The sequence below is a fragment of the Giraffa tippelskirchi genome, chromosome 5 (assembly GCF_054371585.1).
Source record: "Giraffa tippelskirchi isolate mGirTip1 chromosome 5, T2T-mGirTip1v1.2.pri, whole genome shotgun sequence".
NCBI classification, from domain to species: domain Eukaryota; kingdom Metazoa; phylum Chordata; class Mammalia; order Artiodactyla; family Giraffidae; genus Giraffa; species Giraffa tippelskirchi.
The window spans coordinates 127,959,043-127,987,035 of record NC_137279.1 but is presented as its reverse complement, the minus strand read 5'-3'; the positions used below and the strand labels follow the sequence as shown (position 1 = coordinate 127,987,035).

At 37.7% G+C, this 27,993-nt stretch overlaps 2 protein-coding genes across 6 annotated transcripts; one reads left to right on the top strand and one right to left on the bottom strand.

The window, feature by feature from the left end:
• Positions 1–8,542, bottom strand: LOC145504918 (uncharacterized). Of its 4 annotated transcripts, XM_081486373.1 has the most exons (8): positions 8,079–8,542; positions 7,446–7,496; positions 5,203–5,473; positions 4,522–4,662; positions 3,181–3,332; positions 2,593–2,761; positions 2,327–2,473; positions 1–320 (listed from the first exon to the last, which is right to left on the bottom strand). In XM_081486373.1, the coding sequence occupies exons 1-3, from the start codon at positions 8,540–8,542 to the stop codon at positions 5,455–5,457; spliced, it is 534 nt and encodes a 177-aa protein (XP_081342499.1). In that variant the 3' UTR covers positions 1–320; positions 2,327–2,473; positions 2,593–2,761; positions 3,181–3,332; positions 4,522–4,662; positions 5,203–5,454. The 4 variants fall into 4 exon arrangements, with proteins under 4 accessions (XP_081342499.1, XP_081342500.1, XP_081342497.1 ...); XM_081486374.1 differs by lacking the exon at positions 2,593–2,761 and having other exon boundaries at positions 3,181–3,247; positions 7,594–8,542; XM_081486371.1 differs by lacking the exon at positions 2,593–2,761.
• Positions 8,282–27,993, top strand: DR1 (down-regulator of transcription 1). Of its 2 annotated transcripts, XR_014052580.1 has the most exons (4): positions 8,282–9,222; positions 18,786–18,949; positions 23,869–24,007; positions 25,983–27,993. XR_014052580.1 is itself a non-coding variant. In XM_081486375.1 (3 exons), exons 1-3 carry the CDS (start codon positions 9,003–9,005, stop codon positions 26,127–26,129), a joined length of 531 nt encoding a protein of 176 aa, XP_081342501.1. In that variant the 5' UTR covers positions 8,282–9,002; the 3' UTR covers positions 26,130–27,993. The 2 variants fall into 2 exon arrangements, 1 of the variants encoding a protein (XP_081342501.1); XM_081486375.1 differs by lacking the exon at positions 23,869–24,007.

Genomic DNA, 27,993 nt, shown 5'->3' with positions numbered 1-27,993 from the left:
TTGACATTAACTTTGCTATCCTTTATTTTTTTTTTTTTTTTAAAAGGGAGAGCCCCCTTGCCCTGTTTTTTAAAACAACTTGCTTTTTTATTTATTTTTTGGCTGCGCTGTGGCTTTGTTGCTATGATCAGGCTTTCTCTAGTTGGGTTGAGCATGGGCTCTGGGGTGCTTCAGTAGTTGTGGTGCATAGGCTTAGTCACTCTGCAGCATGTGGGATCTTCCCAGATCAGGGATCAAACCCGTGTCCACTGCACTGGCAGGAGGCTTCTTAACCAATGGACCACCAGGGAAGTCCAACTTTACTATCCTTTAAATTGAAGCTGCAAACACATAGAAAGGCATCTGTGTAAAATATAGGCTTATCTTTGTGCTTTAGATGTCCTTGTTACCTAAACAAACAATCACAAAAATACATGTTTCTAATCAAAACAATAATCTTTAGTTCTAGTAAAGATGAAAGTTCTGATGGTGAATACCGTAAACTGGGATTTACTTGGGAACTATGACTTTCTCAACTACTTTGCCTATAATTTAGCCACAAATTAAGCCACTTACCATTAGGTGCTTCTGAAAATAGTATATTTGGTCAGTTAATCCATTTCCTGTCTCATTGTGATGAATGCTGGCCTTAACCCTGACAATAATTTAGGTCAAATTACATAACTACAACCATAAGGGTAAATCTGTAGAATTTTATGTTAGGTCATTCCAAGGATTAATGTATGTTCCTCCATGTAATTCCTTAGGCACTTTTAGAATTATTTTGGTATATTGATAATTGTTAAAGATACTTGCTATCAAAAAACAAGATTCAATCCTGTGTGTGAGCCTGACTGAAAAAAGAGCTACAATAGTTATTACCAAGAAAATGTTCTGTGAATTGCTTGGGCAGAATCTCTAAAGCCTGTTCTTTTCCCAGTGCTCATTTACAGTTAAGAAAACAAACCCAGGTAGCAAGGGAATTTAGCCTGAAAAAAGGCTTATCTCCCTACCCTCCTTGAGAGACAAATTCAGTTTTATCTCTTGGCTCTTATTACAAAGCATGGCTGTTCTCTGAATCAAGAGGATAATTTTTTTTAATGTTTCTCATTTCCTTCTCTTTAATCATGCTTTCTACAGTGTATAGAGAATATCCATCACTTCATTTCCACAGTTTCTCAGAAATCATTTCACCTATTCCAACTTCCTGTTCTATGACAAGAACCTCTTGGACAATTCTGTCCACTTTTCTTGTAAAATCCTGATTTACAAGCTAGAAAACCAGGCAGTATTCTTTCTCTTGGGAGTTTTCTTGATTCCATGTCAGATTCTTGTTTTGCTTCTTTTACTCTTTTACTCTTGATTGTTCCAGGCTTATTTTCTTTCCTGATCTGTCCTTTTCTGCTCACAATCATCATTGTGTTCCCATATGTCAATCTGCGTGTTCATAATCCAGGGCAAGGGAGCAATCGTGTGGACTACATATCCTTATTTTCATTTTATGGCTTGGTTTAGATACCATTAATTGGAATATCCATGAGCACAGGAATTATGTCCATCGTGTGCAGCACTGTACATGCAGTGCCTGCCATAGAACGCTCAGTAGATTTTTATTGAATAATAGCCACCATTTAATAAATCTACTTATCAAATGATAGGTATTGTGCCATGCACAAAGGTGTGTCCATTTTATAAATGAAAAGACTGAAACTTAGAAAAATTAAATAACTTGTTCTTGGTCACAGTGGCTAGTTAAGGCTGAAGAACTAAAACCTGACCTAATCTGAGCTATGGAAGTCTCAGTGCCCACATGCAATCTCTACACTAACAGTGCAGAGGCAGGATAACATAACCATGAGGAAAGCTTGACTTTAAATCTTGACTCTGAGGCTGAAGAGTTAATAAACACTCTGTGCTTCAGTTTCATTATTAACTAGACACCATTTACTGAAAAAACATTCATTGGTTTCCAGTCACTCCACCTTAAGAGTTGTTCTGTAATCTGCTACATTGCCTTATTTAGTTTAACACAATTGGCATTGAAGATCACCAAAGGCTTAGACACCTACAAATGATGGCTTAAATTACCCTAGTAGGCAACGTTCTCAGTCAGTTGAGATATTAGCTGCAAACAAGGAAGTGTCTAATGGATTGTCATACACACCAGTTACAACTTCAACGGTAGCAGGAATATATTGCTGGAAGGTCTGAAGACTGAAAAATTACCCATTTTTTTTCCCTTTTAAAATAACTGCCACTGTTTTCTTCTCTTTCTTTCTATAGCAACCATTGAGGCTCCTGAATCCCCAGATTATTTATAGAGTGTACTGGTAGTGATTATACTTACCATTTAGTCCTTAGATTGCAAGACCATGAGGAATCACAGATAGATGACAACTAGAAGAATGGGCACTTTACATCCAGAGGTCAGGACTAAGTAAACAATAACACTAAGATGTCCTTCCCACCAGCTGGACTGGATGTACCTTTGGTCCTGAAAGAGGGCAAGAGCAGGGGCTGTTGTAATAGAATGACTGGATCAAGTAGGCTGAAGGCATTTTTGTCATCATACATGGGAGAAAAGGCAACTAAATAATAAAATACAGTGAATACCTCCCTCTTAGGCCGAACACAGGGCTCACAGTAATGTCTCCCTCCCCAGCACAGGGACGGAACAGCAGCACCATCCAACTTGTAACTTGTAGTCTAATCTGCATGGCTGAGTGACACAGGTGTGGATATCTGACCCAAACTGGACAAACAGACTTGCTCTCCTTGGCAACTGGAATTTTGAAGTGATTGCAAAGAGATGGGGAGTTGTTTTTAGCCCACAAGGAAGACAGTTTGTGGATTCCTATTACTGAGTTTCCCTGATTATCCAACAATTACCAACATTCTGTGACATATGCCGGTATCCTTCTGGTAAAGTCAACTTAACTGTCTAGAGCTGTTATTTACTCTAACTAAGTGGAAGAACCTTAAATACCACACTTCCCTGAAGCACTTTCTCTCAAGCTACTCCTTCATGTTCCTTTCCCTATACCCACCACCAAAGTATCACAGCTCACCAAGAATTCCATGATGTTCTGCAGCACTGAGCTTTTGTTGTTCCCCTGCATGAAATTCCCTTCCTCTTCTTTCTGAAAACTTTTTCAAGGATTATCTCCTCTATAACACTTTCAATCATCACCCCATATTTACCTGTTGATTTGCAAGATCCTCCACTATTCATGGGTTTCCCTTGTGGCTCAGCTGGTAAAGAATCTGCCTGCAATGCGGGAGACCTGGGTTCAATCCCTGGGTTGGGAACATCCTCTGGAAAAGGGAAAGGCTACCCACTCCAGTATTCTGGCCTGAAGAATTCCAAGGACAGTATAATCATTCCATGGAGTTGCAAAGAGTCAGACAGAAAATGAATAAACCCAGCCAATTCCAGAACAACTGCCCAACTAACATAGAGACTCCTAAGAAATAATAACTGGTTATTGTTTTAATCCACTGACCTTTGGGGTAACTTGCTAGGCAGCATTTTATTGTGGGAATAAATAATTGGTACAATATCTGTGGGTTAGATTTCACATGGGGATCACCAGTTTAAGAGCTTTTCTAGCTAAACGAAAGATTTAAAATCCAAGGACTGCTTTTTCAAGCCCCATTGTGTATGTGAAGAATGGATACATTTACAAATCAACAGAAAAAGAAATTTCTCACTACTTGCTAATATAAGACATTTAAAAACTAGAAAAAGATTTTAAAGAAAAATCAAAAGTAAAATCACCAATAATTTCTTTATTTCAACACAAATATGTTAGTTTTCAGTGTTTCTATTCAGCTATTTACATATCTATTTTCATATAATTCTAATAATAATGCTATATTTTGCTTTAATATTAAAGGAAAAATGCTATTTTCATACACAGTAATTTTAATTACTCCATAAAAATTCTTCAAACAGGTATACTATATTGTTTCTGTATTATTTTAGATTCCCTTTTTTCCTGTATTACCAAGAAGTGACAAAATATAGCTTTTTTCTTTCTTTGGTATTATTGCTTTAAATATGAAGGCTGGGATGGTGTCTTTCTTACCTACTGCCATTGTCCCAAGTACCTAGCAAAGTATATGGTAGACACCCAATAAATAGTCACTGAATGTTTATTCATTTATGCAAGCAAGAGTGAACAATTGGATTTACATAAGGAAAGTCTTCCTAATTCCATCTGCTTCAAATGAGTTTAAACTAGCACAATCAAAAAGTCGTTATCATTTGAAAGAAAAACATATTTGCATCACATCTTGAATTTATCACCTATAGATAAAGGAATCCATTATTCACCTTAAAATTCGCAGTTACAAAGTTGACCCATAAAATAGATGAAAGAATTCCAAGGTTTTTATTCATGAACTGCTCTACAAATATCACTAGATGAACACCATCTATTCTCAGTTCTTATTCCCTTCTCTGCAACTCTTGACGTTTTTGGCTACTTCTTAAACTCCATCATGTATCAGTTTCTGCAATCACTATTTATAATCACTCACTTATAGTCTCGTCTTCAGGGTTGACTGGTTCAAGATGGCAGGGTACAAGGACATGTGCCCATCTCCTGTTAGAGCACCAACTAGCTTTTGAACAACCATGGACAGGAGGATGCTGGAACCCACCAAAAAAAGATCCCACATCTAAAGACAAAGGAGAAGCCACAATGAGATGGTGGTGGGAGGGCGCAATCACAATAAAGTTAAATCCCATACCCTCCTAGTGGGCAACCCACAAACTGGAGAACACTAATACCAAAGAAGTTCCCCACTCTTGTGATGGTTCTGAGTGTCCTAGCCTGGGGACCCAGCAAAGGGACTAGGAATCCCTAGGGATTCTGACTGTGAAGGCCAACAGGATTTGATTGCAGGACTTCCACAGGACTGGGAGAAATAGAGACTTCACTCTTAGAGGGCACAAACAAAATCTTGTGTGCGCCAGGACTGAGGGGAAAGGAGCAGTGACCCCACAGGAAACTGAACCAGACCTACTAGCTAGTGTTCGTTGAACTCTTGCGGAGCTGTGGGTCAGCAGTGGCTCGCTGCAAGGATGGGGGCACTAGCAGCAACAATCCTAGGAAGTGCCCCTTGGTGTGAGCCCTCTTGGAGGTCACCATTGTTTTTCAGTCGCTAAGTTGTGTCTGACTACTTGCAACTCTATGAACTGCAGCATGCCAGGCTTACCTGTCCTTCACCATCTCCTGGAGTTTCTCAAACTTTTGTCCATTGAGTTGGTGATACCATCCAACTATCTCATCCTCTGTCACCCCCTTCCCCTCCTGCCCTTAATCTTTCCTAGCATCAAGGTCTTTTCCAATGAGTAGGCTCTTTGCATCAAGTGGCCAAAATATTGGAGCTTCAGCATAGTCCTTCTGGTTAATATTCAGTTAATTTCCTTTAGGATTGACTGGTTTGATCTTGCTGTTCAAGGGACTCTCAAGGGTCTTCTCCAGCACTACAATTTGAAAGCAGCAGACAATTGGATTAAAGTTTTACTGAGAACAGCCCTGCCCACTAGAGCAAGATCCAGTTCTCACTGCCAGTCCCTCCCATTAGGAAGCTTACACAAGCTGCTTAGCCTCATCCACCAGAGGGCAGACAGAAGATGCAACAACTACAATTCTGCAGCCTCAAGAAGGAAAACCACAATCACAGAAAGTAAATCAAAATGAAAATACAGAGGACTATGTCCCAGATGAAAGAAAAAGATAAAACCCTAGAAAAAATAACTAAATGAAGAGGAGATAGGCAACCTTCCAGAAAAAGAACTCAGAATAATGATAGTGAAGATGATCCAGGGTTTCGAAAAAAGAATGGAGAAGATGCAAGAAATGTTTACCAAAGAACCTAGAAGAACTAAAGAACAAACAAGAGATGAACATTGTACTAGAAGGAATAATCTTGTCTTCAATATGTTCTATGAAACATGCCCAGATCTGTATATCTAATCCTGATCATTCTATTTGGACCTTTCAATCTCATCCACCTCCATTTCCTTAAGTCTTACTTTGCTTATATTGTGAATCTACACCTCTTTTCCTTTGAACTGCATGCATGTATCTCCTAGCCTTTGCAATTTTTTCTTGACCCTGCTTCTTCCTCAAGTGTCATTGCATTGCCCCTTCCCCTTCACCACCCAACTTTGGGAAAGTGTATTGTGCTCCTTGCTCTTTTCAACATTCCTCTCCTTAACTGTTTGCATGTTGACTTCTGCTTTCTCCTATTGGCCTTTAACTTCAGTGATTGTTTGATCCCCTTCTAACAATGTTTCTCTGTGGCATCTCACACCCTTCCAACCTAGGCCTGCACACCTAGAGAAACCAACAAGAAAAACTACCACAATGATAAACCCCACACATAGCAACTAGAGAGTAGCCCCCACTCTGGGCAACTAAAGAAAGCCCACCGATAACCAAGACCCAAGGCTGCCAAAAATAAAGAGCACAGCAACCCACTCCAGTATTCTTGCCTAGAGAATCCCACAGAGGAGACTGGCAGGTGGCAGTCCATAGGGTTGCACAGAGTCGGACTTGACTGAAGTGACTTAGCACACATGCATGCAAACACAAACAAAAAAATTTCCTCATGGCTTCCTTTGCACTCTACCTTCTTGGTTTCTAACAAGTCTCCCCTGACATACTTTCTTCTTTTTGTATTTGGACTTCTTTTTCACTCTACTATCCTTAAAGGTCCTCATTCATCTCCAGAGTTAACAAATATTTACCAAGTGCCTATTATGTAGCTGGATCTGTGCAGGCCCCAGGGATACAGGGATGAACAAACCAGAAGCTCACTGTGTCTGTAGTACTTCCTTTTCTATTTTTAAAATTATTATTTATTTTTGGCTATGCTGGGTCTTCCAGGGAGTGGACTTTCTCTAGTTGTGGTGGTGATGGGGGTACTCTTCATTGCAAGCTGGACCCTTTCGAGTTGTGAAGAACAAAAATTGGATCTCCAGAAGAATATTATCAAGTATGTAGAAAGGAAATAAGATATGTAGGAAGGAAACTCTTTCATAGAGGCTTACATCTGAGCCAACAGTTTCACATTCCTATTTTGAAGAAAACGTTTAAAATATCATTTTATCAAAGGCATTTTATTTTGACTAAACTTAGTAATGCTAAGAAACAAATGTCTACACTGCAGAAATTAAAGAACCTGCAAGTGTACTGGAGAAAACGCTAAATGAAAAAAAAAAAGAAGTAAGTATGGTTTCCTCAAGATGCCACATCTAGGGTCGTACACCGAAATACAAAACTTTAAGAAAAATTTCAAACAAGCCAGTTGCTGCCAAAGTATGTACAACAACTGTATATGATTAACTAAAGTGCCTAAACTGATTTAACTTTTATCTCTTTTACTTTGGAGAAATTGCAACACTCTTATCACACAGCCTCTTCTTCAAAAAGACGTTATGGCAAACTTACTTTAAAAAAATAATCCAATTTTTGTAAAGAACTTGCCACACGTTTGCTTCCCTGGAAAGAAGAGAAAATCAGTTTCTTAACATACTTTAACCCACTTTTCCCCACCTAATCAGAACCAATACATCACGGAAAACGTCCAAGTTTGAACCTTTAATTTGGCTCATTGTACACTAGCCTCTCCACTACGTTGGGTCTTATTTTTAGTTTCCAGCTTAGCTGTTAATTAGCAGTGGCTGTCACTTCTCTGTTTCATTTCCCATAAACCCAGAAAATGGGTGGAGGACCAGAGAGCTTTGGTCCGAATAAAGTCATCAACAGCTTTCTCCTCCGGACGATGCAGACCCAGGAAAACGGAGTTTTCCTTTTCCCACATCCCATTCCCGAGCCTGGACTTCATTCCTCTTCCTTTCAATCTCAATTCGGGCTCCTTTAACGTTAGCAAAGAAAGTTCTTTGAACGAAATCCAGCGCTCCTTTGTCTCCAAACGTGGCTAAGAAAGGGTTCCGAGGCCTCAGCCGGCTGAGAGAAGGTAGTGGCAGCGATCCTCCCTAGCCAGCACACCCACCCACGTCAACCCATCACAACCCGCGTCTGGTGCCGAAGCCCTGGCGCGTGCTCGGGTGTCTTCAGTACCGCGAGGCGCGCGCTCGCCCGGTCACTATCCATGGGAAGGGGCGGGATCCCAGAGCGCGTGCCGGGACTGCGGCAGGCGGAAGCTGCTGGCGGAGAAGACGGGCGGTTCCCGCCGGCGAGGGTGGGGGAAGGGCGGCTGCCACACCCGGAAGTTGGTCTGGAAGTGGGGTGGGGGGGTAACGTGTGGGAGCGAGGCTTCCGGTAGCGCAAAGGGTATCGGGAGAGGCTTCCAGTAAACCACCTTCTCTGGCCTCTGGAGGGACCACCGTTGCGGCGGTTTCGGCTTCCACGGTCCGCGTTCGGGCTAAACGGTCACAGCGGACGCCGCTGCCCGTCCCGTTGTGCCTGGTTCTGTCCGTATTCGTTCCCAGGAGACCGCCCCGGTTCCGGCAGCGGCTGCGGCCGACATGTTGTGAGGCGGCGGCGCGGGTGTCTGAAGGATGGTTTGGCCGAGGCGGCGGCATCGGCTGCTGGCGGCGGCGGCGGCGGCAGCGGGGGCTCCGGTTCTGTAGAGCCTTGCCCGCTGAGTGTCCGCCCTGTTCCGTGGCCAGACCAGTACCCCCGGACCTTGCCTCTTCTCCGCGCCGTTGGGGAACGGTTAGACGACAGCGCACGCCTCTCTGAGGAGACACGAAGGGGGTTCTCCAGTGCTCAGATTCCGGACCACTTTGCCTTCCCCTCTCCGACGTGGGCAGTGCTGTCCCCAGAATCCTCAGCACCCCCCCCAACTTTGCTCCCCACCTTGCCCTAAATCTTTCACACACACGGGTGTTCCCCTCCCTCTCCAGCCACCCCTGGCCCCTTAATTTTCTGCACGCTCATCTCAGAGGGACTCTTGGATCGCTCTCCGAGGGCGGCCTTTTGAAAAATCGTCGTGGACCAGAGTTGAGTTTTTAAAAGTCGGGGCGCGAGAGATAAGGTGCGATGGCTTCCTCATCTGGCAACGATGATGATCTCACTATACCTAGAGCTGCTATCAATAAGATGATCAAAGAGACTCTCCCCAATGTCCGGGTGGCCAACGATGCCCGGGAGCTGGTGGTGAACTGCTGCACTGAATTCATTCACCTTATATCTTCTGAAGCCAATGAGATTTGCAACAAATCGGAAAAGAAAACCATCTCGCCAGAGCACGTCATACAAGGTAAGTGGTATTTGTGGGATTTTGTTTCAGAGAGGGGCCGGGGACAGCCTGCTGGTCGCATGACGCGTTCATGTCAAAGCCTTCAGTTCTGTCCCCTGGTTAGTACTGGTAACTGAAAAGCCATTGCGGGCATGGAGGCAGCCGGTGCCTTCAGACCTCTGTGTAGTATTCTCGTGGTCCGTTTCAAACAGCAAATGCAAGTGAGAGCTGCAGGCGATTAAGTCGGCTAACATCCCCCCAAAGAAAGTAGTAGTAGCGGTCTCAGCTTACAGCCAGGTAAACCTAAGCAACAAAAACTTTGCCTGCCTAAAGTGAAACCTGGATCATGACAACTGAGAGGAAGCCAGAAGTTCTTGGAGAATTAGAATTCAGACAGGAAGTTCAAGCTTGAGTGGAGAGATCACCCCTTTCCCACCCGACCTTTTTCACCAGTGTAGAAGAAAAGATCAATTTTCAGAACATGAGTAAAAATATTCTTAACGTGAATGTTCACAATTGTACAGTTTATTAGTGTTGACTGAAGTATATTTTCTGCTTTAAAAATGGTTTCATGGTCCCTACCGTTCATCAACAAGTTGCCAAAGCACTCCAGTTCTATTCTGTAAGAAGGAGGCTGTCAGTGTTCTTTAACCTTCCTTCCTTTCTTCCTTCCTTCCATAGCTTGCATTGTTTCTTAGAGGTAGATTTTTAAATCTTAAAATTTTGGGTTTAAAGATCGTGAGTTTTTTTTTCGGAACATTTCCCTTTTGTTTCCTGCTGTCGTTCCAGTTTAGATGCATACACTTAAGCGTTTATTGAACAGCACTTCTGAAAGTTTAACAGTTTCTCCTCTTGTATCTTGGGAAGGATTTAGTTCAGTTAGTAGGGCTTTGGGGGACCATATTCTGATGGTTTGTTTCAGGAATGGGGAGACATTTACTAGTCATAATGTTTTGGGAAGCACTTTCTGTGACTTGTACATACAATCTTATGGGAAAGTTGTGGTCAATTTTGAAGTGATAGCTTGCCTTTTATAATAATCCAATTAAAAATTAACAATTTCTGGATCGCTTTTGAAGTCAGAAAAAAAAATTCATTGTTAATTTAATTTTGGTAGGCAAGCAGTTATCTACCATTTTATTGTTATAATTTAACTTTTTAAAAGGTGACTTTCCTGTTATTCTGAAGTAGAGGACACATCTGCTCATATTCACCATATACAGTATACGGTAATTATTGACCAAAGTATTTTGTCATTTCGTTTTTGAAATGACTTCTGTAATTTCATTTTTGATTCTTAATAATATATAAAACATACTCTGACATTGCCATTTCAGTACCTACGGAGAAAAAAATCCCTAGGAAAAGGTATATTTGACTTTAAAGCTAGTATTCTACTTGTTTAGAGTACTCTGGCAAGTAAAATGAAAGCCAAGTCATCTATTTTTCCTCTTGTGTTTTTATTCTTACATTATATGTGCAGTTGTCACAAATCTTTCACAAGATTGTCCAACACAAATAGCTGTAATTTCCTTTTATAACTCATAAAAGAGAAAAGGAATCTTTTATCAACATTGCCTTTCTAATGAAAATTGCAACAGATTTCAGAAGGATCTGCTTAAACATTTGTTTACACCACAGAAGTGGGGATCTTTCCAAAAAATCTAATAACGCCTTACAATCTGTCTTCTTGGGTAGAGTTTATTCTTTTCTAGGATATATTTAGATTTCTGATTGACATGATGGAAGAAAAGTGCAGCTGTAGCTAGCAGTATGCTAGCTAAATAGCTCAACTTTGGAATATGCTAAATTCAGTTTAACATGAGTCAGAAAGTTCCAGTGAAAGCATTTTCCTTATGTACTGAGGATGATTTATTAATTAAAAAAAATAATGTATTGACCTGTTACGGCTTTATAAAATTACTTTTGTTTTCTTGTAACATTGCTCTTCTTAAGTGTTAGATAAGGATGTACATTTTAACCCCAAACTCTCCCCAGTTAGAGGGATAGACTTTATATATTTATAATCTCATATTGCTTAATCATTTAAAGAAATTTTTGTTTTGAGTGATTAAAATTTTTTAAAAGAAATCCTTAAGATGTGTATTTTTTTAGGTGTTTAAAGTGTAATTTTATAGACTAACTCTGGAAAGCTGGTGATTATTTAGGAATGTAAGATACATCCAAGTAGAATAATGTACATTTTAAAGTGGTTTGATTCTCACTTATTTAAGTATGAATTTTTTTAGTAATAAGTTTAATGAACTAGACTTTGCTTCAGGACATTTCACTTGCCACTTTGCTTTGCCCTCTCAGAGCAAGTTAAGCATTTGAGGCAGTTTCGTAAAATGCAAGTTAAAGTTGAACAAATTTTATTGCCAGTAAATCTGAAATTATATAACCTAGTTAAAATTTAAAAAATTTTTAATCTAAATATTTTGCTTATTTTGAGTTTAAGAACATGGACTTGGCATTGAAGATAACATACACACAAATAGAGGGAGTTCTATACTTAAAAGATGTTTTTATTTTGTTTCTGGGTTTCTGTGAACACATTCTTAAATGAGTTCTAACATGTTCTATTGCATTATGGAAAGAACTAACATTGAGAGTTAACTGCAAAGTATACTGTGAAGTGTTTGGCCTTAGGCAAATCTGTTAACTAAGGTTTCCCCATTTATGTATAAATAATACTTAATGGTTTCAGGTATAATTAGCAATTATTGAGAATCAGTCAGAATTGAGAAACTTACATGAAATATATGCTACAATTATAATTTTAAAACTTTATATGATACTGATTAAAATGTAAAGCTGAAGGTCTGTTATGTTTAACCTTATGTCATGATGCCATTTGTAAAGAGAAAGTGTAAATAGGAATATTTTAAATGATATTTTTATTTCTGCATTTTAAATCTCTTGCTACATTTTCTTTCTTACTTTTTTGAGAATAGTAACTGCAAGTTAGTGAAAGTTTGAAAAAGTCTCTGAGGATTCACTTCAGCAGTTGTATTGCTCCAATCCCTCTCACGCTGGTACTTGGTAAAATACAATAAAAATGAGTCACTAGAAAAACAAAATGAAAAATTTTGATACTGCATTCAATAGAAATAAAATTACTGTCAAATTGCTATTAAGTTTCTTTTTTTCCCCAGCTTTTTGAACTATAATTGACATGTAACATTGTGTAAGGTTAAGGTTTACAACCTAATGATTTGGTGTGTGTGTATATTATGAATTAATTATTACAATAAAATTAGTTAACACAGCCATCACTTCACATAGCTACAGTTTTGCTGTGAAGGCTCTTAAAATGCTTCCTTTGAGTTTCCATACTTAACTCATTGCAGACAATTACATGCAGTTGTGACACAAATCCACAGACCATACTTTAAGTATCCTTGTTCTAAAGCTTCAACCACAATCTGTTTTGGAAAGTGGATTTGAAGTAGTTTTGTTTGTTTTTTTTTTTTTTTTTTTTTTTTAGAGTTCCCCAGCTCCAATAAATTGGTGTTCTCTTTTATATTTTCATTTTAAAGGTATTGCTTGTATTTGTGAATAGATAATAGGTTTACAAGTTCTTAAACTGAAAAGTACAAAAATGTACAGTGAAAAATCTATCTCCCACCACTGTCACCCATCTGCCAAGTTTTTATGCCCCAGATAGAAAAACTACTATTATTAGCTTCTTGTATATCTCCCCCATGCAATCTTACACATATGCAAACAAATACAAGTATATATTACTTTACCATATTGTTTTACACAAATATTATACGGATTTGAAGTAGTTTTGCAATCAGGGGATCTGAGTGATTGCAAAGAAGTTGTATTGTGATAATAGTAATAATAATGAGAATAGTATTGTATTGCCTAGATAAGCATCCATACTGATACTTTTTTTCTGAAAGGACACATGTGATTTGCATTGAACAATTTATCACAATGTATCACACACAGGTACTTTTCAAGTTAGGACTTTACTATTTTCTTTAAAATCAATATGTCTTTTGTTTTTGTTTTCCTTCTGCCACCCAACAGTTAACTTTTTAATTGGCACTGTGCTAGATACTACTAAGGATATAAAGATGAATGATATTTGATTCTTGCTCTGCCATCCATCTCTCATTGTTGTCCCGGATTCCCAGGAGTGGTGATACCATAGAGAAGGGACCCTCAACCCCTGGTTAGAACTGGGCCACACAGCAGGAGGGTGAGCAGTGGGTGAGTAGGAAGCTTCATCTGCCACTCACCATCATTCGCATTACCACCATGGAAAAATTGTCTTCCACAAAACTGGTCCCTGATGCCAAAAAGTTTGGGGACCATTGCCATGACATGATTCTTAAGGGTCTTTGTTAGGCCATTAAGCCAAGAAGTCACTTTGGCCTACCTTCTCTTAATGTGAACTACAGCACCTCCTTCCCCTAACGTACAAACAAAAGTAGAGAAATTAAGAATGCCATTTTTTGTATTTTAGTTTTTTTTAAATGAAAAGCATATACTGTGCATTTGAAGGATAAAATAATTCACACAAATTCATGTTATAACAAAACTTTTGAGGAGTACATCATTACTGTAAAATATAAGATATGCCTATGTTAAAATTGTTGTTAAAAGGTACATTTTTACCTTTTTTTTTTTTTAAGTCATCTTATAACTATCTGTCTTTCAGATTGAAAAAATATTGCTAAGGGTTTTTTTCCCCCTAACATGCTATGTGCTCTTCTGAATACAGTTTTAAGATAGATGTCAGCAGACCTCTGAGAAACAAGTGATATGTGTTTTATCCACAAATTTAAAAATAGATGTACTATTATTCATTTTATTTATTTTTATTGTTTTAGCTTTTACTCTGAGATCCTTAGAGCCAGGGCCATCAACAGTCCATAAAATTCCTTTGTACAAATTAGAAAAAGATACTCCTTCCTTGAAAACCTTTATTACCATCTGCCAGAAAAAGTGCCATAATAAGAATTCAAATCTATGATGTTTACAGTGTGAATGGCTCTCCTCAGATATGTTGCTGTTGTCCACTGAACAACCTGCACAACTAAGATGGTCCTGCTTAGGAGGCATTTCCCTTATCCTTTAAGATTCTCCTTTATGTAAAATGGGGGTATTACTATTGCATGATAACAGATGTAAAATATCCCGGTTTAGAAAATGCTATATCCAGTTAATCATATTTGTCAGCCAAAATGTGGTTAAAGTTAGGATTAGTCAGTACAGTTTTGAGATTAAATTTATGGCTGCTCTTGTTGAACCAATTTTTTGAGAGTACAGTGTGCTCAGTGTTGAGAGCACAGCTTTTTCAATAATATTTAATGTTAACCTTGGATTTACTTGCAATTTTCTTTTGAAAGCAGTGTTCTCAACCTTAATGATTTTAATAGCAATTCTTTTTTCTTTTTTTTAACCCAGGCCCTCCATGGTTTAAGGTAGATTAGATTGAAGTTTTTAATATCTAATTTTGAATTCATGACGTTTTGAAGCGTTGCCTCTCCGTTGCATTGATTTGTTAATTTTGTGAATTTAATATACTTGTTTAGCTAGGATTTAATGGGGTGGTAGTAGCTGCGTGGCTTCCCTGGTGGCTCAGTGGTAAAGAACCTTCCTGCCAATGCAAAAGATGCAGGTTCGATCCCTGGGTTGGGAAGATCCCCTGGAGAAGGCAATGGCAACCCACTCCATTATATCTTGTCTGGAGAATCCCACGGACAGAGGAGCCTGGCGGGCTATAGTGCATGGGTTCACAAGGAGTTGGACACAACTGAGTGACTAAACAACAACAGCAGCAGTGCATAGCTGTACATTTATTTGGGTCCTGTACACTTACTAGCGTACTCTTTAAAACGTAAGAGAAAAAGTAAATTTAAAAACTGAAGACGAATAATACATAGTCCAAGTTAGGTAAGGAACTCCTCTGTGTTGGACATTGTGTTAAATGCATTCAATTAATTACTTGTTGATTCCTCCAACCCTTAAAGTAATAAAGTACAATAATATAATAAAGAATGCTTTATTTTGCTCCTTCTGTGGGCCAAACTGTTCTTAGCTCTTTGTTTATATTAATTCATTTATTTTTCATAGCAACATGATCTGATGAAACATAGGTACTGTTATTCTTGTTTTCTAAGAACAGGGGTGAAGGAACTTAAGTCACACAGCTAATCTAAGAGCTGGGAGTCAATTTCTGGCAGCCTTAGGGGCTGCATGCTTAACCATTATAGTGCTTCTGATTGTAGGAAGATATTATGAAATAGACACTGTTCTCATTTTAGAGATGGAAATTGAAACTTAGATATTAAGCGACATATCCAAGTTTATACAAATACAGGGAGAACCAAGTTTCAAATAGGAGAAGGCAATGGCAACCCACTCCAGTACTCTTGCCTGGAAAATCCCATGGATGGAGGAGCCTGGTAGGCTGCAGTTCATGGGGTCGCTGAGAGTCAGACACGACTGAGCAAATTCACTTTCACTTTTCACTTTCATGCATTGGAGAAGGAAATGGCAACCCACTCCAGTGTTCTTGCCCGGAGAATCCCAGGGACGACGGAGCCTGGTGGGCTGCCGTCTATGGGGTTGCATAGAGTCAGACACGACTGAAGCAACTTAGCAGCAGCAAGTTTCAAATTCTGTCTGATTTTGAAAAGAGATTACTTGTGTCTAAAAGCAAGGGAATTCCAGAAAAACAACTATTTCTGCTACATTAAAGCCCTTGACTGTGGATCACAACAAACTGTGGACAATTCTTAAAGAGATGGAATTACCAGACCACCTTACCTGCCTCCTGAGAAGTCTGTATGCAGGTCAAGAAGCAACAGTTAGAACCAGACATGGAACAACAGACTGGTTCCAAATCAGGAAAGGAGTATGTCAAGGCTGTATGTTGTCATCCTGCTTATTTAACTTATATGCAGAGTACATCATGCGAAATGCTGGGCTGGGTGAAGCACGAGGTGGAATCAGGATTGCTGGGAGAAATATCAATAACCTTAGATACATAGATGACACCACCCTTATGGCAGAAAGCAAAGAAGAACTAAAGAGCCTCTTGATGAAAGTGAAAGAGGAGAGTGAAAAAGTTGGCTAAAACTCAACATTCAGAAAACTAAGATCATGGCATCCGGTCCCATCTCTTCATGGCAAATAGATGGGGAAACAATGGAAGCCGCGAGAGATTTTATTTTCTTGGGCTCCAAAATCACTGCAGATGGTGACTGCAGCCATGAAATTAAAAGACGCTTGCTCCTTGGAAGAAAAGTTAACGACCCACCTAGACAGCATATTAAAAAGCAGAGACATTACTTTGCCAACAAACATCTGTCTAGTCAAAGTTACGGTTTTTCCAGTTGTCGTGTATGGATGTGAGAGTTGGGCTGGAAAGAAAGTTGAGTCCCAAAGAATTGATGCTTTTGAACTGTGGTGTTGGATAAGACTCTTGAGAGTCCCTTGGACTGCAAGGAGATCCAACTAGTCCATCCTGAAGGAAATCAGTGCTGAATATTCATTGGAAGTACTGATGCTGAAGCTGAAACTCCAATACTTTGGCCACCTGTTGTGAAGAACTGACTCATTTGAAAAGACCCTGATGCTGGGAAAGATTGAGGGCAGGAGGAGAAGGGGACGACAGAGGATGAGATGGTTGGATGGCATCACCGACTCAATGGACATGAGTTTGAGCAAGCTCCGGGAGTTGGTGATGGATAGGGAAGCCTGGCGTGCTGCAGTCCATGGGGTTGCAAAGAGTCGGACACGACTGAGCCACTGAACTGAACTAATTTCTGTCTAGGAGGATCAGGCAAGCTTAATTTGAAGACAGAGTTTGATCTGGATTGTGAATGAATTACTGTCAGCATGAATGTGGGAAACCAGTGCCTGTTGGGAAACACTGAGTGATCAGGTTTAGGAAAGTATTCAGGGATTTAATAGCAGAAATAAAGCTGGAAAGGTAGCTGGGGCTAGATCCTGGAGGATCTTATTGTAGGGCTAAGGAAATAAAACTTTTCTTTAGATTGTAGTGGGACACCATAAGTCATTTATTGGTTTCTTTTGATATTATTTCCAGCTAGTATTAATGAAAATACACTAGTATGCTTGTACCTTTAAAAAGAGAAAATACAAATAAAAAACTTTGGCTTCTAGCATTATAAAACTTAAAAAATAATGTCTGTCAATTCAAGTAAAAAATTTAGGCTGTCTAGTTTTCACTTAATTTCCTACTATACCCCCAAGCTCCTTGAGGCCAGGAGTTATTAGGTGGTAGTTAATTTGGTAATTTGGTAAATAAAACTCAGAATAATGTCTTATTGAAATTTGGGAAGGGTCAAAAGATGGGGTCTGTAAGTTGAAATTCAGGTAGTAGCAGTCTACTTCTTGACATCAGGTTATTTCTAAAGATAGTTGATGAAAACAGCTTAACATATGAAATAATTTAAAACTGTAAATCACTCAAGATGCCTTTAAAAACCACAGCTTACGTGGGAATGTACATTTTAAAGGTATATTTGGTATTCTCCCTGAAAAGCAAATTCCTAGAGTCAGAACTTACGGCATCTTTACTGAGGGAGTCTGGTTCATCATGACTGTTGAAAGTCTATAGAAATAATTTAAGTTCATTTACTATGTTTTTTACCACCTGTATTTCATCAGTGGTTCAGAAAGCAAAATATGACTTTGGGGCATTAGTCAGCATACAGAAAATTATATAATTTTAAATACTGTGAGCCAAAAGGAAGTTTTATGCTTTGTCTTTCTAGATTACAGAAGGCATTATTTTCTTATAAATTTTTCTTTCTAAATGTGAAAAAATAGAATATTTTGTTGATGTTTCTTTTATCCTTATAGTCTTCTTTTATCTCAGTTTTTCTGCCACATCACTTTAAATATTTTTGCAGTGTTTTTTGTTAAGTTTGATTTTCAGGGGGCTCTTTGGCTGAATAAATTCCGAATTTCATTAAGTTATTTTCAGCAGTATTTGTTAAACCTGGCAGGTTGAGTGTCTTTGCTAAAAATAGTTTCCTGTTGGTATATTAGACAAAAGAACTTAACTTTCTTTTCTCCTATCCTACTGTAAGTTAGAGCTTGTGTTACTAGCCTACTTTTTCTAAGCCGTTTTATTAACAAATATATTCCAGATATTTCCTTTTTTTTGTATTCTTTGAGAAAGTGACTGACTTAATGATTTATTCAGTATGAGTGGTATAGGAAAAAATGTTTTCTTAGGTAAAACCACATGTTCTTACATTGGGCCTTTTTTTTCTTTCCTCACAGGAAATACTTTAGTTTTTAAAAAATTAAAAAGAAAAGGAAAAATGAAGGCCTGTGCCTTGATATGTTCCTTAAGTTTTAACTAATTTGCAATCTGATATTAAGAAAGCTGATAAAATATTTTGTCTTAGCCATAGGGATGATTATTGTGCACCTTAAAATAGGTAAAATTATTAGAAGACAATAGTCTTCCCCTCCAAACACCTCCCCCCACCCCCACCACTGGCAAGCTTCACAAAATATTCCATTGGTGAAGAAAAAGTGGTGTTTTATCACTTTCTGATGCTTTCATATTTTCATTTTCCCAGCACTAGAAAGTTTAGGCTTTGGCTCTTATATCAGTGAAGTAAAAGAAGTCTTACAAGAATGCAAGACAGTAGCATTAAAAAGAAGAAAGGCCAGTTCTCGTTTGGAAAATCTTGGCATTCCTGAAGAAGAATTATTGAGACAGCAGCAGGAATTATTTGCAAAAGTAAGTAACACATATTAAATTATTTCATGTGAATCTGACCCTTTTTGTACACCAAAATGATTTTGTTAAATCATTTCCCAAGTCAATATGCACGTCCAGAGAATTTTGTTTTTGTGGCTGATTGTTTGATGATAGAGTCTGATGTTAGATCTGGCCAGTTTGACTCCATTTGGCCAGCTGTTTACTTTATATAAAAGTAAATATTTACAGCAACCTGTTTTCTGAGGAGAACAACTCCAAATGACTACTGAGATTTTACTTTGATGTTTTTTTCAGGCAGAATGACCATTTAAAAGCATGAAAAGTATACCTAAACATTCGTAAGATTTAAACTGATGGACTGGTGAGAAAATATTTTATCAAATTTTTAGACAAATGGCATATAAAAAAAATCTGACTAACATTTACTTTTTAGTTAACTTAGGTCTTTACTATACCTTTAAAACACTGTAATCTTAAAAACTTTGAAGGGCCAGTGGAACAGAGAAAGGCAGAAAGCTTTTCTCCTTTTTTGCTTGTTCTAATGTCTAGTCTGTGGAGGATTAGCAACAAGAACTATTTGTTATTTCCCTCTATTTTTTTAAAAAAGGAGACCACCAGGAGCTGGGATTGAGTGGAGTTTGTGACTAGCCTCTCAGAATTTCTCCAGTGTTACTGCTTGGCCTGCCTTAGCCCATTGTCAGAATCCTGGGTACCGTCTTCATTCCCTTCCAGGTCCCTTGGTGACAATAGAAACAAGCTCTGTAACATATTTTGGAGCATCCCACTGTGGAAGATCATATTTTCCAAAGATGACTGCTATAGTATCTCTTAGGCTTCGTCTCCATGGCTCACTGTGCCTTCGTGTTATAGCAGAGGCAACAAAGGCTGGCAGCATTCATTACCTGATAAAAATACTTAGTGATGAGGATTAGGAGATGAAGAAGCCCATGCAGCATGCAACACAGCTTCTGCGTGGAGTGAATAACACAACAACCAATATACACATATACCTCATGCTGATGCAAAGAAAAAAGCTTTCCATCAGTCCTTTCTACTCAGGCATGGGATGCACTGGGCCTGGTCCAAAATACCCACAGGCAAGAACAAGAAGAAGAAATTGAGAGGGAATTGGCCTTCCCTCCTCCTCTGCCGGATTCCTTGAAGCTGGGGAGAAGATAGTTACAGTGTACAGTGATTCTTTTCTTGCTTAAAAAAATTATTTATTTATGTTTGGCTGTGCTGGGTCTTCATTGGTATGTGGGCTTTTCTGTAGTTGCAGGTAGCAGGGGCTACTCTCTAGTTGTAGTGGGGAGCTTCTCCTGGGGCGCATGGGCTTCAGTAGTTGCAGCTCCTGGGCTCTGTAGCACAGGCTCAGTAGTTGTGATACACAGGCTTAATTGTTCCACGGCATGTGGGATCTTTCTGGGTCAAGGATCAAACCTGTGTCTCCTGCATTGGCAGGCAAATTATACCACTGAGCTATGAGGGAAACCCTACAGTGATCCTTGAATGACTGAATAGTAACTCCATATAAGACTGAGAGCTTAATAACCTGGTTATTAAGAATGCAGATCACTGTCCAAGGCTTAATTTATCATCAGGGACTGAAATATCTTAATGATATTTTCATTTGCTCTTCTCTGTACCTCCTTCCTACTTACCCTGCAAAGGCAGGAGCAAGGAATTACGAACTTGAAGATGTACAAGAACAGCTTAAAAACTAGTCCATTCCATTTCTGGGTGCTACTGAAATGCTCTGATTGCTCAAGCAAACTGTATAAGTACATACTTTTTTGAAATAAAGCATTGAACTCACTTTCCAGTGGGAAGATCTTGAAAGTTAGACCTAAATCATTGGGTCAGAGGTGATTCTGTGGTAAAGAGGATGTAAAATACAGTGTTTCAGTTCCATAGAGATACTTATTTCATCATAGGAATAGTGCTGTGTGGTCATTTATAATTGTCTGTCCCTGTCTGTCCCTGCATCAGTTTGTGGAGAAGGCAATGGCACCCCACTCCAGTACTCTTGCCTGGAAAATCCCATGGATGGAGGAGCCTGGTAGGCCACAGTCCGTGGGGTCGCTAAGAGTCGGACACGACTGAGCGACTTCACTTTCACTTTTCCCTTTCATGCACTGGAGAAGGAAATGGCAACCCACTCCAGTATTCTTGCCTGGAGAATCCCAGGGACGGCAGAGCCTGGTGGGCTGCCGTCTATGGGGTCGCACAGAGTCGGACACGACTGAAGCGACTTAGCAGCAGCAGCATCAGTTTGTAAGCTCCCTGACGGCTGGACCTATTATTGATTGTATCTTTAGCACCTATCTAACATGGTAACTAGCCCAGGGAGGGGTATTCAATAAATGTTTGTTGAATAAATGACTGAGTTAAATTGATGAATCAGGGAAACACAGAACTCTAGGGGTGGAACAGACTTTTGAAATCATTTACTTCAACCTTGATCTTCCAAATTATGATTCTGAAGTTTGAGGAGGTTCAAGAATCTATTTACCTTTTTTTTTTTTTTTTCTATTTACCATTATGAAAAAAAAAAAGTGGGGAGAAATGAGGCTGTTTTTTCCTTACAAAGTTGGCTTCTCATTTGAAAATGAAAGACAGGTTAGGTTTGAATAGAAGAGGTGAGAATTGGTACAAGTACTGTAATTACCATTAGAACTAGGAAATACCATTTTAGGTCATCTCTTCCAGATTAGCTCCATAACTGATCTCTTTATAGTCATTAACAACCAGTTTGGTTTGTATTAAAAAGCATTTAAATTTTAAGTTATCAAGCACCAGACACCAGATACCATTTAAACTAATAAGGAAGATAAAGCTTACCAATGTTTATTGAGTTCTAACCATGTGTTAATCATGTGCCAAGTGATTTACCAGTATTATTTAATCCTCACAACAATATAGAAAATAGGTGCTAAAGTAGAAAAGCCTTTGAGGCAGGCACGACCACATGCAAACAGTGTTGTAATCCATATGAATATGAGGTACCAACGGAGGATTGATAATTTTTTTAAAAAGCTAGTGGCTGTTATTTATTGAGTCTCTACTATGGTAGATCACCTACAGGGTGCCAAAGTAAATATTTGATAAAGGGAAAGATGCTCTGCTAAATACTTTATATACTTTGCAGAGTTTTTAATGAACAATACAAATTTTACTGTACCCATTTACACTTGAAGAAACAGACTCAGAGATGGAGAGGCTTGCATGAGATCATTTGTTCTACAGATATTTATTCAAGTCTCCACTATTTACCAGATATAGTGCTAGGTGCTAAGCTTTTAACAGTGTAAAAAAGAGACGTGGTTATGTCATGAAGCTTAGTTTACTGGGAAGGATCGACTTAGACAAATGAAATGGGTAGATATCTTCTGACTTCAAAACCTGTGCTCTTTCTACAATACTGTGCTTTACTTAAATTTTATTTTGGAACTTTTAAGTGGAATGAATGTGCTTTATCATTTCTGTGACAAAAAGTTGAATGAAGGAAATAATCTACTGGCTGCAAATTCTGTCTTCACTTTTCTACCCTTGTCATCTGTTGTTTTTTTTTTCCCTCCCTTATCTCCTTTCTGTCTTGACCTGACCTATGGATAAAAAATAACCTAGTATTTCTTTGCTCTTGTGAGAAAAATCAGAAGAGAAGTAAAATTATTATAGCTGCTTAGTACTTTTCCTAGAGCGCATAGTATTAATAAAGTCTTAAATATGAATGGAACTGATAAGTTATTATACCATCTTTTTCATAACTTTCATTTCACTTAATCATTTAGACTTTATTTTACATACTGACAAAAAGTAGCCTCTTTTGAAGCTGTCTTTCATTGCTAGCAGCAAATATTTGAAAAGGAGTTACCACTAACATGTTGAGATTAAAGTTAACTGTAAATTGTAAATGAGTCATATTAGTATGTGAGAGTGGAGTCTTAAAACATAATGAAAATTTCCAGAAGAAGTAGGTTAGCAAGTAATGCCTATTTACTTCTCTTTCACTCTTCCATTTTAGAAGGAAAATACTTTGGGTGGATTGGGTAAGAAGCAAGAAGGGAGGAAAGAAATTAGAATAAATACCACTGAAATTTTTAATTTATGGACATGGATGCCAACAATATTTACCAGTCAGTATTGATTTTAAAGTTATCAGAGTGCTTTTTGTTCAATGAGAAAAGTATGGGTGCTGATATGGGGCAGTTGTGTCTAAAAAAGTCAGTTAAATTTTAAGTGTAACCAGTACATGTCTTTGCAGATCATTGAACAAACTACGAGATAATGAAAAACTATGAGATAAAGCAGCTTTGCAATAAAACCTGTGTAGAGACTTGAGATTATTTGAATTTTTTTTGTGCCACAAAATTATACCTATTTATACTTGATTAGGCAACAGAGTAGGTATTCTTAAGTTGATTAAATTGATGTATTTGGTTTGCCCTACAATTTTCAAGTATTTTCTGTGAAGCATTCTTAGTCTGTTTTGAACTCTGGGTATTCCTGCCATAATAGTAAATATGCCTGTGTATTATGGATATATTTTCCATATTTCTTTATAAAAATAGATAGAAGTAGTTACTAGAAAACCTGGTCTTTAATTTCCTAAACAAACACAAAAAACATTTTTGTCTCAGAGGGGAGGTATAATATAGATACCTTAACATCTGTTATATAAGGTGGGCTACTCATGAGGAAGATATAAAGAGATCCCCAAGTACAGATTTTAATGTAGTAGTGTGCCAGTTACTAAGCAATTGTTTCATCATGAAACCCCCTTCCTGTGCTAGCTTTGAGAATGGGCCCAGTAGTCTGCAAACCGTGTTTCTGCTTTTCTAGCTGACTTCCCTAGACTCTGCTGCTAGTGGGGGGCTCTGAAGGGAGATTACATGGCTGGGTGGAAGAAGGCACTTGTTCCTTTCTTTTACTTCCAGTTGGCTTCAGGTTCCTTTGAGCAGCGCAACAATACTTCACCCTGGCTGCATTAGTTTTTTCCTGTAGCAGCAACTGAATCTGGTTTGCAGTTTCTCTAATACTTACAGAACCAACCTGAACATGCATCCCTTTCCTCAGGTATGTGAGTCTCAAACCTTGGGGCCCTCTTCTAAACTTAGAGATGGTAGTACTAGCCAAATATACTCCTTCTTCAGAAGTCTGAGTTTCAGTTCTGTGGTTTGCTCCTCAAACCTTTTAAGTTTCAAAAATTTCAGCCTCTTCCCTTGTCAATTTTAGGGTTGGTGGCTGCTTCATGTAGTTGCCAGGCACAAATCTTAGTGTTTGTTTCTTGCCTCTTCAATTACCTAGTTATCACCTTTCTACTTGGTTAATGATCTTTTATATTTACATTCTTTCTGTTTCCCTAACTAGTGTGACTTCTATCTCCTTGTTAGACCCCAAATAATACTGGAAGGAATCAGGAACAAACTTACTGGTGAAAATAGTATTTCAGGAGTACTTAAAGGAAGAGAGGAATTACAATAGGTGAAAATCAGATTTCAAAAAGAATGACTATCAGCATGAGTAAAGGTAGCAAAAATGGGACAGTATGAAGTATAATTGGAAAACATTTTATGTTCTAGGTGGGTTTTTTTTGGTTTTTTTGTTTTTGTTTTTTTAGCACAAGGTAAATGCTTTGAAAGATTAGAGAAAATATAGTGGAGCAGACCGTAATTTGGAGGGTCTAAATTCTAGGCTGAGAAATTTGGACTTAATTGGTAACAATTAAATGATTTTTTTTATGTATTATCCCCAGGGAATGTTTGGATAATAAATTTATAACATTATTAAGAAAAGTTAGAAATGTACATGGTAAAAAATCTTAATCTTAAGGTTATGCTAAGCATTATTGTTTTCCCACAAAACATTCATTTATTCAGAAACTCCTTGGGGCCTATATGTTGGGAAAGCAACAATGAATATGGAAACATTTTCTATTCTCAAGTCTAGAGGAGAAAAAAAGATAATATACTCAGGTAACTAGAGAACAAAATAGATAGATATGGGAATGCATAGAGAATTATAGACTATGAAATAGAGCAGAGAATGTGACCTAGAAAGATCAAGAAAACTGATACGTGTTTTAAATACTGGCTAGCAATTGGCCGCTCCTAAACAAGGGAATGAGCCCGGCTAAAAGATTAATTCTGAAAAAAGGCAGAAATGGAGAGACAACATTGTTTTGGTAAACTCTTAATGGGAAATTATGTGATTTTTTTCAAGAACAGATTCATTTTTCCCTTCTTGGTATGGTTTTTCTGCTAATAGATGAAATTAAATTGGGAAGGAACCTTAGCTCATACAACAGGGCATGTAATGCATGTGGATGTTCCTTGGTTTCTCAGATCCAGTGGTGGTTTTTATAGAGGTTATTTCAAATGAATGGATTTTAACTATCCTACTTAAATTCAGTACTAGATAAGTATTTTCCTGGTTTGTATGTGGGAAGGGTATGTTCTGTGCGTATATGTGTGTGCATACATATGTGTGCATTTATAAAGAAGGGAAAGGGGCAGAGGAAGAAAGAAATGTGTCTATAAGGGTAGGGAACTATGATAGAAACTTAAAAGAAATATCAAGATAGCTATTGTATTCATGTTCAGAACTTTTCTGTAACAGAGGTACTGTACTAGTGAAATTCTAAACCACAGGTACAATTTTTAGATTACAAGTATTTATGTCAAAATTACAAGTTGAGAGGGCAGAAGAGTCAAGTGAAACAAAAGAAAGACAAACACAGGGAAAAGAAAACCAAAGAGAGAATGTGATTTTTCTGTGAACTTTCTAGGTTCTTCAGTTGAACCATTATGTGACATAAAAGGAAGCTTTTATAGAAAACTTTTATGGAAACTTTTGGAAACTCTCCTTAAGAGAATTGAGAAGAAGCAGTCTCATATTTTCTTACAGAGTTCATGTTGTTCTGATGTGTAACAACTATAGTGGTTGGACAATACCCAGTTTAATAATGATTAAGTTTATGGTTGGGTTGATATACAAAGTGTGCATGTTACAGGTTTAAAAAAAATTTTTTTTTAATGTTTTTTGTGTTTAGGCTAGACAGCAGCAAGCGGAATTGGCCCAACAGGAATGGCTTCAAATGCAACAAGCTGCCCAACAAGCACAGCTTGCTGCTGCATCAGCAAGTGCATCCAACCAGGCAGGATCTTCTCAGGATGAAGAAGATGATGATGATATCTGAAATTCACCAGCTGAGTTTCTATTTCCTCTAAAATGTTTTTCCCTGCACAAGAAAACAGTGAAAAAATGCTTATCTGTAATTTTGCATCTTGGTGGACTTGCCATTGGTATTCTAGGGATATCTGCTGTTAAGTTTCATCTGTTGTGTGCTATTCATGTAAAAATCTGTCTCTTTGAACTGTTGAAAATTTAAGGTTCAGTATAATATCAATTTTGAATTTTTAATGTTTATGAAATTTTAGATAGCAGTGAGTCTGTTTGATCAATGAACAGTGTTACAGAAAACTTCAAGTTTATAAAAATACAGTGAAATTTATACAGAAGCTCTAAATCTTCATTTGCATTTCCTCTGCCCTTTTAACTAAAATAAAAATTGGGAATTTTAAATTATTGGGGGGAGGTGCTGTGTGATATAGTAGACATTAGATCAGGTTGGTGACAAAACAAAGCTCAGTTTTGCAGTATCTGGATTTTGTCTTTTAAAATGAGTATATATATACAGGCAATAAACATACACGCTCAGATAAATATACTTGTTTAAAAAAGATCTCAAAACAAGGCATTCAAAAACTAGGAAGGAGTATGTTCAATAGTAGTTGTAAAATTTGGTAGGTTATGTTTTCAATTTTGTTTTAATTTTATGTAGAACTAAAAACTTAAGTTTTATTATAGCATAATTCATCTTCAGCTACACTATTACATTTCAAAGACTGCCCAGTTTTGAGGACTGTCATGATTCTTAGTATTTCACTCCAGTAATCATTAATAGTATTACTTGCTTAGTCCATCTTGTGAAACAGTTGCTTAGGTTGCATTCATTGGTTCACGAATATTAAGACCTTTCCTAGGGGGAAGAAATGACAGTTAATGAGCATGCTTGCTATAAGAGGGGATTCTTTTTGTAATTTAACTTGTAGTTATAGTTTCCTTGTTGTTTGTTTTTAGCATTACTTTTACAGTTTCTTGACTAGATGGCCTAGAATGTCCAATACTTCCTTTGGAATGGTATCATTATCTCCATCATAATTGAGTGATAGCTTTAAAAAATGATTGGTTTTGTTTTGTTTAAGAAAATGTGTCATAATTGATTAGCCCTATATGAAACATAAATAATTTTAACCTGCTCATTAAAAGGGAAAAGCTTTAATTTGGTTCTAATAAGTAAAATATGATAGTGATTTTTATAGGAATCCAGTGTTTTGAAGAATTGGCCTATTGTGTTAGTATTTTGAAAACAAAATGGAAAAGCCACTTAAAATAGTATGAAGTAATCTAAATTACTATGTCAGTTGCCAAATCGTTTAAATTTGTGTATTCACCAGATCTAAAGATAGATTGTGGCTGCTAGAATTCCAGTTTTAATTGAAGAGCTAAATGAGTCAAATGTACAAGTATTAGATTTCTTAATGATCATATTGTGCAGTTTTAGAAAAAGTGAAATATTGTTACACATTTATTAAATACACTTCTTCCACGCCACAAATAGGTTAATCCTGCTGAATGTTTTGAGTTAAAGTTGATACTGTATCCATGAGTGTGTTTGAACAAGATAGAAGGGATTGTTTTTTTAAAAGTTTAAGTACCAAAGGTAGTCTAGTCTAAGAAATAATAAATTAATAAGTGTTGGCTTTTCTAATTTGTACTGTAACATCCTTATACTTTCTATTTTAAGTATATCTGTTCCTTAGAAAAAAACGTAGATATTTTCCATACTTTTTTTTTTGATGCAGAGTTCAGGTTAATTAATATTTTACTGCATCTGATAATGTATTATATGTTCAAATCCTAGTGACTTTCATTTTGACATTCTTGTGATTTTCATATGCTGTATTCTTCAAGCAATAAAATCTGATGTGTTTTATAAA